The sequence below is a fragment of the Anguilla anguilla genome, chromosome 1 (genome assembly GCF_013347855.1).
Source record: "Anguilla anguilla isolate fAngAng1 chromosome 1, fAngAng1.pri, whole genome shotgun sequence".
Lineage (NCBI taxonomy): Eukaryota > Metazoa > Chordata > Actinopteri > Anguilliformes > Anguillidae > Anguilla > Anguilla anguilla.
Window position 1 is genome coordinate 23,551,274 of NC_049201.1, and position 18,284 is coordinate 23,569,557.

At 44.1% G+C, this 18,284-nt stretch overlaps 2 protein-coding genes across 3 annotated transcripts; both read left to right on the forward strand.

Annotated features, from left to right (window-relative positions):
- The first annotated feature begins 1,229 nt into the window (after nucleotides 1–1,229).
- gdf3 (growth differentiation factor 3) lies at nucleotides 1,230–2,712 on the forward strand. Its single transcript, XM_035383957.1, has 2 exons — nucleotides 1,230–1,455; nucleotides 1,771–2,712. Exons 1-2 carry the CDS (start codon nucleotides 1,230–1,232, stop codon nucleotides 2,634–2,636), a joined length of 1,092 nt encoding a protein of 363 aa, XP_035239848.1. The 3' UTR covers nucleotides 2,637–2,712.
- A 1,503-nt stretch (nucleotides 2,713–4,215) lies between these two features.
- bmp2a (bone morphogenetic protein 2a) lies at nucleotides 4,216–12,443 on the forward strand. 2 transcript variants are annotated; one of them, XM_035390078.1, is made up of 3 exons: nucleotides 4,216–5,024; nucleotides 5,663–6,032; nucleotides 9,773–12,443. In XM_035390078.1, the coding sequence occupies exons 2-3, from the start codon at nucleotides 5,675–5,677 to the stop codon at nucleotides 10,645–10,647; spliced, it is 1,233 nt and encodes a 410-aa protein (XP_035245969.1). In that variant the 5' UTR covers nucleotides 4,216–5,024; nucleotides 5,663–5,674; the 3' UTR covers nucleotides 10,648–12,443. The 2 variants fall into 2 exon arrangements, with proteins under 2 accessions (XP_035245969.1, XP_035245977.1); XM_035390086.1 differs by having other exon boundaries at nucleotides 5,668–6,032.
- Nucleotides 12,444–18,284: the final 5,841 nt, after the last annotated feature.

Genomic DNA, 18,284 nt, shown 5'->3' on the forward strand with positions numbered 1-18,284 from the left:
GAAAAGTTTGTTACCACTGTCCAAAACAATACGAATTCACGAGTCATTGACCTGACAATGGCAGTACTACTGTTCGCCGCTAGATGGCAAACATCCATCAAAGCTTGAGGACACATCACCTCAAGCTTGATATCTTTGTAAAATCAGGTGCTTTTGCAAACTACACATTTAAGGATTATTTGCAAGTCCATTTCTCTCCTGTAAAATGTTTCCACCTGTTGCTTGTCATTCCTCTGTTCTGTTATCCCTCTTTGTGCCTCAAGCTCATATTTAGCAAGCTCATAGTAGCACATTATTTGATTAGCTGCTGTTCAGTACGTAGCATAGGGGGTGTGCAACCCGAGTCCTGGACAACCACTGGAGCCGCAGGTCTCATTGTAACTCAGTCCTTAATTTATCAATTAATGCAGTTAACTACAGCAGTTAATTACACTAAGACTGTTAGACTCTGGTTTCTTGTATCTGAAATAGTTGCTGATTTTACAGCTCTCCGTTGCCAGAGCTGAAGACCCCTGATGCAGCATGTAGTGTTGTCTGGGGACCCCTGCGTAGGCTGGTTTTAGTTCCAGCTGAAATATCAATTTCCATCACCAATGAGCTGTTAATTTAGCTTTGTCAATAAAGGGGGGCATATTATGTAGACCTGATTGATTGACTGGTTGATGAAGAAGAAAAGTCACCACGCAATCCTAAACTCAGAACGTGTGACAACTACCTAGTTTTTTTTCTGCTTTACTCTGCTTCCCTTCAATGCTACATTCACTCAACACAATTAGCAGATTTCCTTTTTTCACCTGATCTATAGAGCATGGACAGGTGAAAGCAATATGGCAGAAGCCATACCTAGTCAATCAGTAGTCACTTTATAATTAGTGAATTCACAAACTATTTTGAGGGAGGTGAAGGAGGGTGCTATTTCAGAGCATTTGGACAGGGCCCTGATCTGACTCCACCCCATTAAAAAAAAAAAAAAAAAAACTTTATTGTCAAAATTGATTGTCAGTTAGCAAATTGAAGGAGAAATCCCAATCCAGCTAGGAGACATGTGATAATCAATCACCAGCAAGATGTGTATACCTCTTTTTAAGTGATGAATATCAGCTGTGGTAGAAACTCAGACCACTATACTCAGGCCAGTATTGTTTTAGCAAGGATTTTCAGAGGGTGGGAGAATTATGGCAGTTTTAAATTCTGAAGTCATACGTTTTACTCTTCTCTTAAGCCTTTGCATGGCATGTTTATGCCATAAGGAAAATCTGCAGGAACGTTTGTTTTTAAGTTCGCTGGGTCTGACAAGTCGACCCAAACCGGCAGCCCAGTTCCCGGTGCCTTCCTTGCTCTGGAAAATCTTCAAGGGGACCAAAATGCCAGAGTTCTCTGCTCAGGATAATGACCCCTGCACTGTGTCTGAGTTTGGAGTTCGAGGAAATATTGTGCGATTTGTTCAAGATCAAGGTGGGCTTTTCCGCTGGCTCCACCACCCTGTTGGAAAAAGTATTGTTGTGGCACTCTGCAGGTATTGCATAAGCCTCCAGGTTGTCGTTGTTTATGATAACCGGTTCGCGTTATCTTTGTGGAGGTTGAGGATTAGAAAATCACACCTCTCAAATCAGATGCTAAATGTAGAACTGACATGAGGTTTCATGCACAAAACCTATGCTGTTCCTTTTATCATGTCATGTCTCAACATGCAAGTTTGTTAAAAATTACTGTCTTAGGTTACATTCACGTTTAGGATTTCTGGCTGATCCAAATGTCTTGTTTTAACAGGGAGGATACTCTCTGTGTCCAGTGATCTCTGTCCAGGCTGTGTAGAGAAGCTTCTCTTCTTCAACGTATCTGCACTGGAGACGGCTGAACAGCTGACATTTGCCCAGTTGGAAATAAGACTCCAGCAGGACTTCCACCCCCTGTCACCTCGTGCCAGGGAACAGGAGGTCTACAGCATGTCCCTCTGGAAGGTTCTGAAGGCCACTCTGAAGGGCATCTCCCCAGAAATGACCCGGAAGCTCCTGCTGTCCCAGTCGATCCGGCTGACCCCGGGGTCCATCGCGCTGAGCCTGACCGACGTGGTGAAGGCGTGGAGGAAACCCGGCCGGAACTACGGCCTGGTGCTAGCGCTGCGCCCAGACGCTACCGCCGCGGCTGCCACCCGCCTCGCCCAGAACGTTGTGTCCCCGCATCACGTCGGCGCGGCGTTCCCAGAGTTCCACGCCTCCCTCCCGGACTTTCGTGCCTCGCTGGTGGTGGTGTCCCTCAATCCCCTGCAGTGCAGGTCCAGGCGGCGGAGGAGCGCGCTCTACCTCCCCGTGACGCCCAGCAACGTGTGCAAACCCCGTCGGCTCTACATCGACTTCAAGGACGTGGGCTGGCAGGACTGGATCATCGCTCCCCAGGGGTACATGGCCAATTACTGCCACGGGGAGTGCCCCTTCCCCCTGAGCGAGAGCCTGAACGGGACCAACCATGCCATCCTACAGACCCTCGTCCACTCTTTGGACTCTGTGGGGACCCCCCAGCCCTGCTGCGTACCCATAAAACTCTCCCCCATCTCAATGCTGTACTACGACAACAATGACAATGTGGTCCTGCGCCACTACGAGGACATGATTGTGGATGAGTGTGGCTGTAGATGAAGAACATTGAATGAATGTCCATTTTTATCTCTACTGTTGTGTTATAAAGAAATAAACTTTGTCTTTTAAAATGTAATTTCATCTTTATTTTACTTTGCATCTAACTGTAAATGTAAGTTTTATAACCCTGACTTGGTGTCCAAATTCTATGTATGTTAGAGGACGGGTTAACGGTTAGTTTTTAAAAATATTTTTAAAAGAACTGTTTGTAGAAGATTGAGTCCATGCGTTGGTGCTTTTGGCTTTCTGTTCCTGATGCTCACGGTAGGTTCACCCTGACAGTTGCAGCTTGCTGCTCTTTAATTTTAAGTTTCTGCAAGAATGTTTAGTCGTTAAAGTTCATTGCTTGCATGGAAAAGAAACCAGGCAATGATGTCTGCTTCAGCAGCTGTGTTTAAAAATGGGGGAAGCATGCTCTCATGAATAGGATATGCAGCAGGACTGGCTCTCCCTGCTGAACATTTCAATAGGAGGACTGTTCCACTGTCAGTAGATCAATAAGTATTACATATTTTACGAAATGAATTTATTCATGAAGCTGGATCATTCTGTTTTTTTTGGCAGAAAAGTTCAATGCAATATTTTATTTGCCAAGTGCAAACTTGTACAGGGTTGGCATAAACACTTCAGGTTATAAGAGGTACTGAACGCTCACAGAATTTAAAACACTTGTGCAACAGGCTGCAAAAAGGATAAACGTGAACATTTTTGTACAGTATATGCAATGCATTTCATTTTCTAGAATGCATTTATCAGACCACATCAGGCTTTTGAAGCTCTTTGAAGAAGTATGGAGAAGACTGAAGGAACTTGAGGTTTTTAATTCTTGAAGGCACTTAAGTTACAGAAGAGTTTTCAGTTTGAGATCTGCCAGCCAGCCAGACAAATGATCATGGGTCAAAATTAGTTGTAGGTAAATTTTACTTACTGCTAAATACACTCCAGATAGTAGGCTAAATGTGCCCAAGTTGGCAAACTGGCTAGAGATATTTGTAGTATATTATTCTCTAGTTATCTGGTTCGTGGAAAGATTCGTGTTTTACTTTACTTTCAGCAAAAGACCGTTAATAATGGTAAACAATACTCCGTGCCTTTCAGAAGAACACGCCAGTTCCATAATTCCTCCGCATGTTGGCGCACTGCATCTAATTTTCTATATTTTCTGCTGAACCCAAATTCTAGCACCAAAACAGGCAAACCCACATTGTCTTCACAGACTTTTATTGGCAAGTTTCGACGTTTAGCCCGACCGTGTAACTCCAAAGTTTTTAAGCAAAATAATCTTTCTAAAAAGAAAGTTAATAGATCAGCTGTAATAATTTAAATAGACATATGTATAATAATGCGAAGTGGGCGGCCATGGTTTGAACAGAAAAGCGTTGATTAGTTTCTTTGACTATTTAAATGTGTTGATGCACGTATCACTGTATTAATGCAGACCCAAGCAAATAGTGTTATCTCTTATGTATTTGATCGGTTACATTGTTCCCGGTCACCGTAAAAGAAGCAACAAGTTAAATGTCAAAAATTCGCGTGCAATGCTGTCGTTCTTTTACCTCACGTGCAGTGGTAGGGAAGGCCAGAGTACAGGAGGTGCCTTCGCTTCAACGATTGACGTTTTGCGTCTGTGACGTCATGGGCCAACAAAACGCATTAGAAAAAAGATGAGGCTCGTACCAGATCGATCGCACTGAACCTTGGTGGACAGTTCTGAAGACGCACCAGTAAGCTGAAGGTGTAGAATTTAGAGAGACGAGTAATTGTCAGCATTCGAAATGTCGGGTTTTGATACATTTCGAAAGTAGTCGATTTAAACGCAGACAGCTTCATACATAATTCCCCTCTGGGCAAACTCGAGTGATATTTACAGCTAAGTCTACAACTGAGAATATGAGCACGGAGAGAATTGTGGACACTTTCTTTTTTCTGCAGAAATGCTGCGTGGAACGACTCTAACTAATGTGGAAGGCGCTGGACGGCAAAGCAGGAACTACTATCGAGGAAAGCGCTTCCTTATAGCTAGGTAACAGCAAACGCATAACACATTCGCTGTTCCAAGGACATGAGTCCGTAATGGAAACAAGCTAAACGCGCCGACATCTACAGATTGCAGACTAACGGAGAGAGTTTGGTCCGCCTGGACTTTATCCTAATACCTGGCCCTTGTTCAGGAGTCACCTACGAGCAAGGCTGCAAAGGGCATCTGAAGAAGTCGCTGAAAATGATCCCATAGTATCCTGACACAGCCCAATAGGGTGATTTCCTTAAGGAGCGCATTTTTGGATACAAAAGAAAAAGGATATAAAAGGCTATTTCCCTTTTCCATGTTGAAAGTTTCGATGGACACGTCAGAGAGTGCTTCTTAGTCGATCGACCCTTTCTCCAAAGGTAGCCGTTTTTCTTCTTACTGTTGATGTTTGCATTGCCTGTGGAGAGAGAGCATTACATTTAACACCTGTTTTCCTCCCCATAGTTATGTGATCTAATCTTTGTCCTGACAGTGCCTTACCTTTCAAAAATCTTACGAAGCTATACGTGCAGCTATCCTAGTATTTATGCTGACAAATAATTATTGTGTTTTGCGCAGTAGTTTGTTTTATGTAGTTGTGTTCATAAGGCTTGGAGTACATATATTTATGTACTTCCACCACACATCTGAGTGTTAGTGTTTTCTATTCTCCTTTTATGTAATGTCTTTGGCGTCGTTAAAGTTGTCCTTTTCGTTCAACTCTCAATTTTTATTACTTACATTCTCAATTCAAACATTTCTGTTGGACTGTTCTATCGGTGTAGTTATCGTAAGCAGAGGTAATGTATTTCCCGAACCTCTCGATTTGTTCTTTAGGCTACTTCAAAGTGCAGCGTATCCAATTTGACCCTCTTGCATTAAATCCTTCCGCTGGAAAGGAAATTACAGAATATGTTACAGCATTCATGGCCATAACTTGCGGTAAACATCCTACACTTAAGCGGTGCCGAATGTAACAGCGGTGCTGCATACTGACGCACAGCTCTCCTCTCTCCAGCACAGATTGACCATGGTCTCCGGCGTCCGTACACTTATGGTCCTGCTACTCGGTCAGGTGCTACTGGAAGGTTCGATCGGACTTATCCCCGAGGTTGGCAGACGGAGATACAGCGAATCGGGGCGACAAAGCCCACCGCTGTCGGACGATATACTCAACGATTTTGAGCTTCGCCTGCTCAACATGTTCGGACTGAAGCGGAGACCGACCCCGAGCAAGGCTGCCGTGGTACCCCAGTATATGGTGGATCTGTACCACATGCACGCTGAGAACGGGGACCATAACCCCAGCCGAACCAGAACTCCAGTCGGAAAACAGTCCGAGCGCTCCGCTAGCAGGGCAAACACAATTAGGAGTTTCCACCATGAAGGTAAGATACTAACTGAACCAATAGTCCTCTGAGTAAGCTTCGCTGTTGGTAAATGCTCTGGGTTCGAATAGTTCGAACGATGTAAGTAGGCTACAGTGACACGCACACACGCCCGCGTATTCCCAAAATGCATGGACTCTGTTACGAGTTGACAGATAGTCTATAATGCGGAAATTGTGATTGCCTACGTGATCGTCGATACAATATATCCAGACGCATTGTACTCCTTTTATACTGCCACAGAAATCAGGAAGTTGTCCCCGTACCTGCGAGAAATATTTGACCTACCTCTTTACATGAGTGACATCACCTGTAGGCTACAAGCTAAACTCGGTCTTAAACTTTGAAATTATTTAACAACATAAACTAGTGTGTTTGTGCCCGCGTGTCTCTGTGTCAGACCGCGTGTTTGCGTGTGCGTTGAAGCTGGGGATGTAACATTTTTCGCTTTTTAATTAAAAAAAAAATGTGGATAACAGACTTTGAGCCCTACTGCTACAGGATAATACGGCTTTCCGTTTGAATTGCTACAAGTACACTTTTGACTGGGCCTGGAACGGAAAGGCAGATTTGGCTCCTAGCCAACTGTTTTATAATCATTTTGCCTTTATGTTGAAGAATTGACTGCGATGGTTGGTGGAGCGCCTTGCTGTTCAAGGTAACAACCCCCTGCAATTACCTGCAATCTGAAAATAGCAGCAGTGTGTTAACGTTAAGGCCCTAGGATATTGCATTTGGTGATTCATGCAGCAGATGCGTGCTTTAGAAAAGAATTTGTAGCAACGTAAATAGGGCAATTAAATCACTTGGGGAAAAGTTTTTTGGATATTATGACATTTTTGTTTGTCTGAAGAAACTACTCTCAGATCTGAATCCAGTGTCATATCTCAAATTGAATTTTAATGTTAAGAATAAAAAGAAACTGAAGAACAATTCACTGAATTTAATCAGCTCAAATCATTTGACACGTTAGACTGTCAATAATTTGTTTTATCTGAAAGGCAAACATGTGTTTTTATCTTTACATTGTCAGTGTATAGAACAGAACATAGTCTCACAATAAGTAACTTATACCAGCTTCATGTCTTTATGGAAATGCGCGCTGTACGACATAAAATCAACTACAGAACACTTTGCCAATAACTTACCAAACTACATGACTTAATTAGATATGATCTCTTGTTGGCTATAATACGATACACCAGCGTACTGATAAACTCATATGCAATCTGCCTTTTACGAGTCAAAGCAAGCTTGAGCATGTTCTAAGAACAATTCCTTTGTATAGCCCATGTCGGTGAAAAGAGTGAGAGGTGCACGCTGTTTCAGATTCAGAGGCCTGGTATTACCAGACGAGCAGTACAGCCTGTTCAGCTCAGAAAAGAAGAGGACATACTGTAAGACCTTTCAAGGTCTTTCCTGAAGTAAAATATTATAGTAAAAGTATGCAGTTGAATTTTGAAATCAGTTAAGGCTGAGCATTTGTTTGTCATGGTTTTGATCATAATGATATCTCTTTAACAGCTTGGTTTCCCCAAAGATGTTGGTTTCAGTGTTACACCTGTGCATTTCTTGGTATTTCGCATGATTTCACTCAGTATTTTTGTGTTTGTTATTTTTTTACTGAATTTATGTATGTAATTGGCTAATTACTGACAACAAAGATGAACTGAACCAGAATTATTTTTAGAAGCGCGGGAAAGATGTAGATAAATTGAGTGGAAGGTGTTAGTCCACTGTGTAAATGTTAAATTTAATGTTCTGAGAAGTTTTTCATCTGAGTCATAGAGCAGGGCAGCAATGTCTTTAATTAAACTGGCTTCATTTGCTTGACTGAACAGTTGCTAATGCCAAATATTTATGTTCCAAATGTCACCGGCATGTATGTCCTTTGAGAATTTAAAGAAGGATCAGCTGTGATGTCATTCAACAATGTGATCTAAACAATTTAATTGTGTTCGCTTGGTGTGACTCTTCCCATTGAATTTTTGCTTTATGAATCATCCACTCGATGATATGCAATTTAGGAAAAGTGGTAATTATGACTGAACCATGGCCCTTCATAGTCATGATCAAAATCGGCGCGGAAACCACATTTGTGATTTTGAGAAGAGAATGACGGGACAGCTCCAGCCTCTATTGCTGGAAAAATACGGTGTGTCCCCTGAGCTGAATTAACAACAGTTATCCTCTCAATGTCCACTGAACGTTCATAGACATCCCATGACAGCTTAAGACAGGAGCAGAAGTCAGGGATGTGCAAATACAGACATATCTTGGCCTGGCAGGCTATGGCTGACACAGCTAAAATCTTTGACTGAGAGGTTGTCACTTACACAGCTAAGATCTTGGTCAGAGGCTGTTACTGAGAAGTTTAGATCTTGGCATGGCAGGCTATTGCTGACACAGTGCGATCTTGGTCTACCAGGTTATCACAGACTCGGTTAAGATATTGGCCTAGCAGGCTGTCGCTGACATGGTTAAATTGGTTGCCTGACACTACTGCAACTTAATAATAAGAATAATAATTCCTTGCATGTATATAGTTATTTTATCACATTCAAAGCACTTTTCAGCAATAAGGGGAAAACTCACCTCAACCACCACCAGTGTGTAGTACCCACCTGGGTGATGGACAGCAGCCATTTTGCCCTAGAATGCTCATCATGCTTTTTTTAGCAAATTAAACTGGGGGATGATTAGGTGGCAGGTCAAGAGAGCCTGATTGGGAATTTAGCCTGGCCACCAGGGAGCCCTCTACTATGTATGATGAGTGTCAGGGGAGAGTCAGGATGTCAGTTGAACGCCACTTCCAGCAGCAACTTGGTTCCAGGGGGTGGTCACACCGTGATGCCGTTATCTTCTTCTTTGTGAGATAATTACTGTGTTATTCATTGTTTATTTGCTTGGCAAACATCCTTATTAGGCCACTTAAGGGTCATAAATGTGTGTATATTGCTGGAAATTTGCTAGACTGATTCAGGTGAAGTACCTTGTGCAAGGATACAACAGCTGTGCACCTGCAAGCTTCAAGTTACACACCCACTGACTAACGTGTGTGGAGATATGGGTCCATATATCATGTTGTGTCAGTTTATGTAGTCGTATACAGTATGTGTTGATATGGTGATATTGGGCAGTAAATGTACACTACATGACCAAAAGTATGTGGACACCTGACATTCAACATCTCACCCAAAATTATATTATGAGTTGGTCCACCCTTTGCTGCTATAACAATCTCCACTCTTTTGGGAAGACTTTATACTAGATCTTGGAGCATTCCTGCAGGGATTTGCTTCCATTCAGCCAGAAGAGCATTAGTGAGGTCGGGCACTGATTGGGCGATTAGGCCTGGCTCACTGTTGGCTTTCCAATTGATCCCAATGGTGTTGAATGGGGTTGAGGTCAGGGCTTTGTGCAGGCCAGTCAAGTTCATCCACACCAAACTCAACAAAACCATTTCTATATGGACCCCACTGTGTGCCCAGGGCTATTGTCATGCTGAAACTATGACCTATTGTCATAAAGTTGGAAGCACAGAACCGTCTAGAATGTCATTGCATTAAGATTTGTCTTCACTGGAACGAAGGGGCCGAGCCCAAACCATGAAAAACAGTCTCAGACCAAGGGGTGTCCAGATACTTTTGGTCATATAGTGTGTGTGTGTGTGAGTGTGCGTCTAAGCTGTAACATAGTGCCCTAGCTCTAGTAACCGTATATCCTCCTTTTTCCATCAGAGTCCATGGAGGTCCTCTCAAGTCTGAGGGGAAAAACAACACAGCATTTTCATTTCAACGTCACATCCATCCCTGGTGAGGAGCTCGTCACCTCCGCCGAGCTCCGGATCTTCCGTGACGGGGTGACGAGTCCGACGGACACTGCTGCCACCAATAGCAGCACCGGCCTCCACCGCATAAACGTCTATGAGATCTTTAAGCCTGCTTCTTCCTCCTCCTCCTCCTCCTCCTTCAAGGAGCCAATCACGCGGCTGCTGGACACGCGGCTGGTGCAGCAGTGGCAAAGTGATTGGGAGAGCTTCGACGTAAGCCCGGCCGTGTCCCGGTGGATCGCCCGGGGGCAGGGCAATCACGGCTTGGCAGTGGAGGTGCTGCACCTAGACGAGGAGGGGCAGGACGGCAGGCACCATGTGCGGGTCAGCAGGTCGCTGCACCAGGAGGAGGACACCTGGCCTCAGGTGCGGCCTCTGCTGGTGACTTTCAGTCACGACGGGAAGGGCCACGCCCTCCTCCACCGGCGGGAGAAGCGGCAGGCGCGCGCCAAGCAGCGGAAGAAGCAGAGGGCCAACTGCCGGCGGCACTCGCTGTACGTGGACTTCAGCGACGTGGGCTGGAATGACTGGATCGTGGCCCCGCCCGGGTACCACGCCTTCTACTGCCACGGGGAGTGCCCGTTCCCGCTGGCCGACCACCTCAACTCCACCAATCACGCCATCGTGCAGACTCTGGTCAACTCGGTCAACACCAACATCCCCAGGGCCTGCTGCGTCCCCACCGAGCTCAGCCCCATATCGCTGCTCTACCTGGACGAGTACGAGAAGGTGATCCTCAAAAACTACCAGGACATGGTGGTGGAGGGCTGTGGCTGCCGATGAACCACAAACTCACCAACATACTCACAGACTCATACGGAAAACTATTTCCCAATAAAGACTTTATTTATATTGAAGAAAAAATAGATATTTTGAATAAAGTATATATATATATATAAATATAAATAAATCTATTTGTCTACGATAAAGTTGGGAAAATAAATATTTTAAACAAAGTTATTCATTTAAATGTATGTCTGATGTACATTTTTAAATGGTACTGACCTGCACATGAAGTATATTTCTCAGAATCATATTTTGTATTTATTTCTAATATAACCACTGTTTTAGTAAATAGTTGATATCTATTTATGTGTAACCTTGAGAAAATATAGGGTATATACATAATCTCCGTGTCTGAAGTATAGATGTCTGTTTCTTTTAAACAGAAGATTTGGGATTTTAGATTAGAAAATGGCAGAGGGGGATGCTTTTTATAATTTATCATGCTTTACCTTATAGGCATTCAGCAGCTTCTGTTTTGTCAAATGGCCAGATCCTCCAGTCACATTCCAAACAGTGTTATCAAACACTAGTCCATCGGTTTAAAATTCACAACGTCATTTTTTTAGGAGAATAAGGGAAGTGATTTTGGGAGAGGCTCCTTCATGCTGGAGCATTATGGTGGAGAGGTGTGGAACAAGTTCTTGGAATCAACATGAATGTGAATTTCCTTTACCGAGAAGCTACAGTATGTGAGAGATCACTCATACTGAACACTCAGGAAAATAGCTAATACATTCTAGCATGTCCGTGTGTGTGTCTGTGTGTGTTTGTGTGTGCGTACACACGTGTGTGACTTTTTCAAGAGAATCCAGTATATACTTTAGAGATCTTAATTTATTAATTCTTCTCGCACGAAGCCCTGCAGCCACAAGGTAACCTATAATTTAATTTACTGATTCATTATACTGGATATTTACAGTCAGAAAGAGCTGAACAAGCTGTGCAGTCATAAGGAGTGTGCTCGCTCATGAGAGACACTCTATTATCTTCTTGTCCATAATTTAGGAGAACACGGAAAACTTGCTGTCATAGGTCCAGGTTAATCTTAGCATTTTGCATAGTTGCATAATCTCACTCATAAGTGTTTATCTCTTTAACAGTTTGATTGTTGAAAATTGCTGCTCTCTTGAACAGGCATGTGAAAGTTGCTACATTCCAGCAAACGTTGCCCATCTTCATATTTATCTCAAACATTGAACGGTGAGAGACTGCAGCAGACGTGGTGGCTGGACGTGTGGCGCGGTCAATAGGGCAGCTGACTCTCGAGCCATTCGCGATTCCCCCTTCATGGACTAGGGGGGAGGGGGCCTCAGTCATTGTCACAGAGCTTTCACAGCTGCGGCCCTTCTCTATCTGATTTCTTTCTGTCTGAATGAAGCAAAAATTAAAATGGAGGGAGGACTGTCCTTCCTGCCTTTTAAAAGCAGACATGGTAATAAACTGCTGTTGTGACTAGGAGTTAGAAGTCAAAGTAGAGTATTATTTATTAGACCTAACATGTATAGCTGCTGTTTGCATTTATTCTGCCGTACAACCTCATATGTCCACTGTTCTTTTTTTGTCCTTTGTCCTAATGGTGTTGTGTTGTAATATGCTCAGAGCCCTGCGGTAGCGCTCAGATAATTAGGTGGCATTTCTCCGACTTGCCGTGAGCACAGAGCGAAAGCTCGACAGTGTAACGCTGCTTACCAGATTATTGCCTATTCACCCCCTGCCAAAGGTGGAATGAATCTCAGTTGTCATTTATTTATTCCAGAAGTTGACATATGCTTTACACCAATATAGAAACTGTTTCAAAAAGATTTTGTCTCCAAACAGAAGTTTATTTGATTTGCGCAAGCTGCAGAGTGTTGGAATGATGATTGCTACATCGGCGTGCATGCATGTGCTTGCAAACAAAGTCTTTAAAGTTGCTGTTTTTCTGTGTCTGCACGAAGGACTCCTATGGCCTTTCTGAAACATTTTCACGGAACCTTCAACAACATTTCAGGGGTAGATCTGAAAATTAATGTGTTGCTTACGGAGCTCAAGCTGAATTTGATTATATGTATTTATTCACACGGTAGATGTGCTCAACCCGTTTCCTCTGCTTTTGATTGAATTCAGAATCTGTATTTTATTTCAATTTGGTTTTTAATTTCAGAATTACCTCTGCATGCTCCTGGGCTAATGCGTTGATCTGGAAGCGCTTGAGTTGAAAATGTAAAATTCATGTTAGGATGTGACCAAAAATAGTGCTGGCATGCCTCTCCGCACAACATATGGACAGCATGACTAACATCTCCTTCAAACAAATTGAACTCTATGGCTTACAGATGTTAGCCCAAAACAGGAAGTGGCACGCCCTACCGGGGGAAAAAAAAAAAGATCCGTTTAGGGGCAACCCACATTCCGAATGTGGGCCCAATCACGGCGCGCGCGGCGGTAAGCCATCAGCGTTATTGTACGCAGTAAAGATAACGTCTTAATTGTCCCATAAAAGCCTTGGCCAGGTCGCAGCAGAATATTCGTCGAGGGCAAACGCTCGCCATACTTCCTTTGCGTTCTGCGTGAAATGGCGCGATTAAATGTTTTTACTGGTTGACGAATTGCTCCGAAACGGGGTCTGGCGGTGACTCGACGAGAGGACGACAGTGAAGCGCACATGCACAAATCTTCATCAAAGCAGCAACCCCCCCCCCCCCCCCAAACCCCCAACCCCCAACCCCCCTCGAGCTTCTTATAAACGGCGAGATGAAAGAATGCTTGTTTTGTTTGCTTCACACGCAAAACCCCTATGGGAACGGTTAGCGTAGCTATTAATTACATTCCCTCACAGGGCTAAAGCCGAATCTAAATTCCATATAATTACACTCTTCATCTGCCCATCTCCTCTGGTCAGTAATGACAGCTTTGAGAAAATGCTCATCTCAAACTAATTAGTGTCCTTGACTCTGTTCCAGGGCTGGGTCTTCTCCGTCTCACTGCAGCTTGGCTTATTAAAAAGGCTTCCCCCCCGGTGGCCTTTGGCCCCCTGTTTTATATCTGTGTACAATGTGGCCGGCGTGTTTCCTGTTAAATTTCTCAGATGACTTTGGGTTTATCGACCTCATTTGGAGGCTTCGCTCTCGGGGTGCATGGTGTCGCTTCCGTGGCCCTAATTGTTTTGGGGTGTGGCAAGTGGTGGGTTTGTGGGGGATGGGGGAGGGGGGGGGCATCGTGAACGTTAGGCGCACCTACTGCTGCCCCCCAAAAACCCTGGTGCAATGGGGGAGCTTGTCCCCTGGCCTGCTCTTTTCCTCTCCGCTCTGAACAGAACCCCATCTGGTCTGCATTTGCGCACGCTGAGCCCTGACCGCGAACACAGGGAGGGGGGAGGGGGGGGGGGACACACCCTGAACCGCTCGGCCGCACGTGGAAGCTGGCGGCCAATCGCTGCCTTTTTTATTGGCTTCGGGAAGCTGAGAAAGGCTTAAATACCAGCTCCGACTGCAAACCCTTAATGAAAGTCAGAAATCCAGGCCTTAGCCCTACTGACAGAGAGAGAGAGACAGGGAGAAGGAGGGAGGAAGAGGCTGAGGGTCTCCTATAGGCATTGACCAGGCTTAAGCGGAAGAGCGAGGGCCTGGGTTTTAACTCCCTGAGAAGGCCGGACTGCTGGGAGATCGGCGATTTGTTTTTATTGCTGAAGTGTGAAACCTTTCCATTAGAGGCCTAGTGTGTAGGGACTGTGGTCTATGATCCTATGTTGTTCTCTCTCTTGCTCTTTACCTCCTCTCTCTCTCTCTCTCTCTCTCTCTCACACACACACACTCTCCACTGGCCTTGTAGTAATCTGGCCATTTCTGATTCATACGGTCATTGGCCAGTTCCCGCCACACCAGACAGGACCACTGAGAAATATTTGTCACAGGCCATAACTAACAGGGTCCTGCCCGCACCTCTGCGTGACCCCAGGGAGGGTCCCCTATGAATTACCTCCCAGCTTTCCCTCATCACCCCCCAACTTTTATGGTTGGCTTTTAGGTTTGTGTGGTTTCCATGGGGACAGACCGAACCTGCCTGTAAGAGAGAGAGAGGAAAAGATTTGTAAGTCATTTTGAAAAAAGGGAAATATCTTAGCCACACCGCTCTCTTTCTATCCCGTTGTAACAGACGGTAGAACATGTCCCTGAATCCTCTATAATGTGCGCCACCTGCATGGGGCCCTGTTGGCACTCAGACGGCACAGTTAATTCACTGATTGTACAGTTAAGTGTCTAGTTGTGACATTTAAAAGAACAATTAGTTAACCTGATATAAGAAAATCAAAAGGAATTCAATTGAACATGGATGGAACGCAACATGTACACAATGCGAAAAATGTCATTGAGTAAATAAGTGCAAAACTAACTGTATTTTGCCATATACTGAAAATTCAAAACAAACAAACATCAGTTAATGTCAAAAAAGTTGAATCCCAGTGATGAGATCACTGAGGAGGAATCATCTGTTAGCAGGGGAAAAGACTGACCTGAGCAGAAGCTGGGTATCATTCAAGATTTCACTGATGTTTTTAAGTGCTTGTATTCTGCCAAGAAAGTGGATAATCCCTAATTTCACACATTTTTAAAAAAGTACTGTATGTAATAAATGGCAGAACAGTTCCAATCAACAGATGAGTCTGACAATTGTGTTTTACATTTACTGTAATAGATCAAGAAATATCTATCACAACTGATTGATAATCCTTGTTAATATGCTGTGCCTTACTGCCACAAATTACTCCTCAGTTGCAGATGGCAAATGAATAGACTGGCTTGGTCACACAGCACAGATAAAACAATGAACCACCAATTTGTCAAATCATTCAGTTACAGAGAACTTCACAACCCTTATCACCTCAAAAATAATCCCTATTTCTGTCAGTCAGCTTACAAATGTCTTAAGGATGTCAGGAATTTTGATCCCATGCAAATGGACAGACCTACCATGGCAAACTCCCACTAATCTTGATTCCAGGTTTCAACAGAAAGTACAGATATGTGCTGGCCAATGACTAATTATTGGCTTAAGAAAAGGGCACTGCAATGTCACTGGGTGAATTCTGAGAAACAACTAAAGAAATATTTCTTTACTTCAAAGGTTGAACAATACTTACTTATCTGTTGTAATGAACTCTGTTGATGCAGAAAGATGTGAGTTGCAGAGTTTACAACCTTGAATCTTCAATTTAACAGTACTTAACATTCACCACTTTCCAAATGTTTTAGAATTTATCATTTTTGTATATACCCCAGCCGCAAATTTTTTTAAACTACTATTGTTTTTTTGCTATTTTACTAACATCCCCTGTACAGTTAAAAAAAGATAACGCTCCATGTATTTAATTAACCAGGACCATACTACATGTCCTCGGTCCTCAATAACCAGACTGAATTTTCAATTGTCAACCATTTTCTGTGTTTAATTAGTCGTATTTACTTTATCGAGGCGCATGATTTGGGTGGTGTTCGACACACGGCTTGACAAAAAAGACCGTCAACCTGTCGTGGGTGGAGGACTGAAATACATGCGAGAAAACAAGCGGAGTCGAGGGTTGAGGGAGGGACGTAATTGCTCATCCTCGGTGTCTCTGTGCCGCGTTACTGGTTATCTCTGCTGTGCCGCGCTCCTCCCCAGTGGCTGCTCCACGCTCGCCGAGAAGACTTAAGTGGGCACTTGTTTACATTCCAGGAGCGGTGATGTTGCCGCCTGTTTTCTTAGCGACGTCCCCAGCTGCAGAAACAGCCTCAGGTAATTACCGAGGCTCTCCCGGACTGCCCGTGACACAGCCTGTGGGATCGTCTCTTACCGCCATTTATTTATTTTAATACGTAACCTTTGAAATAGCATCCTTGAAGCACGGGCTAACCATTAATCAGTCTGAGGAGGCCGGTGAGTCAGGGCCATTTCCACAGAAATATTTCAGCAGCCCTGTTTGGTCATGTCTAAGGCTACGGCAGGTTCGTCTCCCCGCGCGCTGAAATGGGGAGGAATGACAGAAAGGTGTTTTTAAAAGGGCTTGCAGGCATTGTGTGTTCGCCGTCGTGGAGTTTCCAAACTGCTGCTGTCTTCCTGGGAGACTCCGAGTAAAACTGTCCTGTCCTTCTCGGTGGTGTAGAACCCTTGGATGCTAGTTATCGCTGCCGTGTTTGCCCTTCTGTAATTCTCAAATAAGAGAGATTATTTTGAAGATGTCCCATCGGGAATCATACTATTGCTCAGCTGCTTGACTGTTGTGGGCCAATGGGGTCCTTGGAAGGTGACATCATCCTGTTGGTTCATTAAAGGTGTGAGCCCCCAGGGCTTGTAAGTGCTGCTGGTGCTTATTCTCCTGAGCTGATGGAGAGACGGCTGTGGATTGGGCTGGTACACAGCTTCAGCCAAGGGAGTGTCTGCTCTACTGGGCCTCAGGGAGGGAGGCATGAGCTCTTTCAGTGTGGGTGTATCAGTGTGAGGGTGCTCAGAGTGGGTAAATAACTGGTCTTGTAACCTAAAGGCCACAGGTTTGCTTCCCAGGTTGGACACTGCTGTTGGACTCTTGAGGGAAGTACTTAACCTGCGTTGCTTCGGTATACATCCTGCTGTATAAATGGATGCGATGTAAAATTTGTGTAAGTTACTCTGGATATGAGTGTTTGTCTGTAATGTATTCTGTTGAAAACCCTGGTTCACATCACAGTGGTCCCCACTAATGCTTCTTTTTTAGGCCACGGCAGATGTTGTCTATCCGTTTTGAGGTTTGCTTTTGTTTTGTGATGGAAATGTTAATTATTGTCTCTGCCCTGTAACATACCTGCAGCTGTAATGCAATACTTAGGGATAAAACCTGTTTCTCTGAGCTGCAGTATGGTGCAGTGGGTTAGAATTAAACCTTTTATTTTTTTTTGAGCTGCAGGCTGGTTGAATGGGTTAGAATTAAATCTGTTTCTCTGAGCTGCTGGCTGGTTGAGTGGGTTAGAAATAAACCTGTTTCTCTGAGCTGCTGGCTGGTTGAGTGGGTTAGAACTTAACCTGTTTCTCTGAGCTGCTGGCTGGTTGAGTGGGTTAGAATTAAACCTGTTTTTTCTGAGCTACTGGCTGGTGGAGTGGGTTAGAATTAAACATGTTTCTCTGAGTTGCTGGCTGGTTGAGTGGGTTAGAACTTAACCTGTTTCCCTGAGCTGCTGGCTGGTTGAGTGGGTTAGAATTGAAACTGTTTCTCTCAGCTGCAGTGTGGTGCAGTGGGTTAGAATTAAACCTGTTTCTCTGAGCTGCAGTGTAGTTCAATAGGTAAGCATTAAACCTGTTTCTCTGAGCTGCACCTTGGTGCAATAGTAAAAGATCAAATGTTTCTCTCATCTGTAGTGTGGTGTGTTAGGTAAGAAACTAGTTCTCTGCCCATGAAAGTTATTGTTTTGCTACTCATGACGTATCCTGTATATAGAATCATAAGCAGATTAATAATTGTTATTATTACATAAGTGACCCTGCTTGGAAACACACAGAATATATACAGAAGCATGAGTCAGCCTTGGGCACACCCCTTGAAAAAGAAAAGAAGCAGGTCTATTGGAAAGAGGTGGGACAGACTTTCAGCCTCAGTCAATGGCATCAAAACTACAGAGAACCCACAAATCTGCAAGCAACTAGAG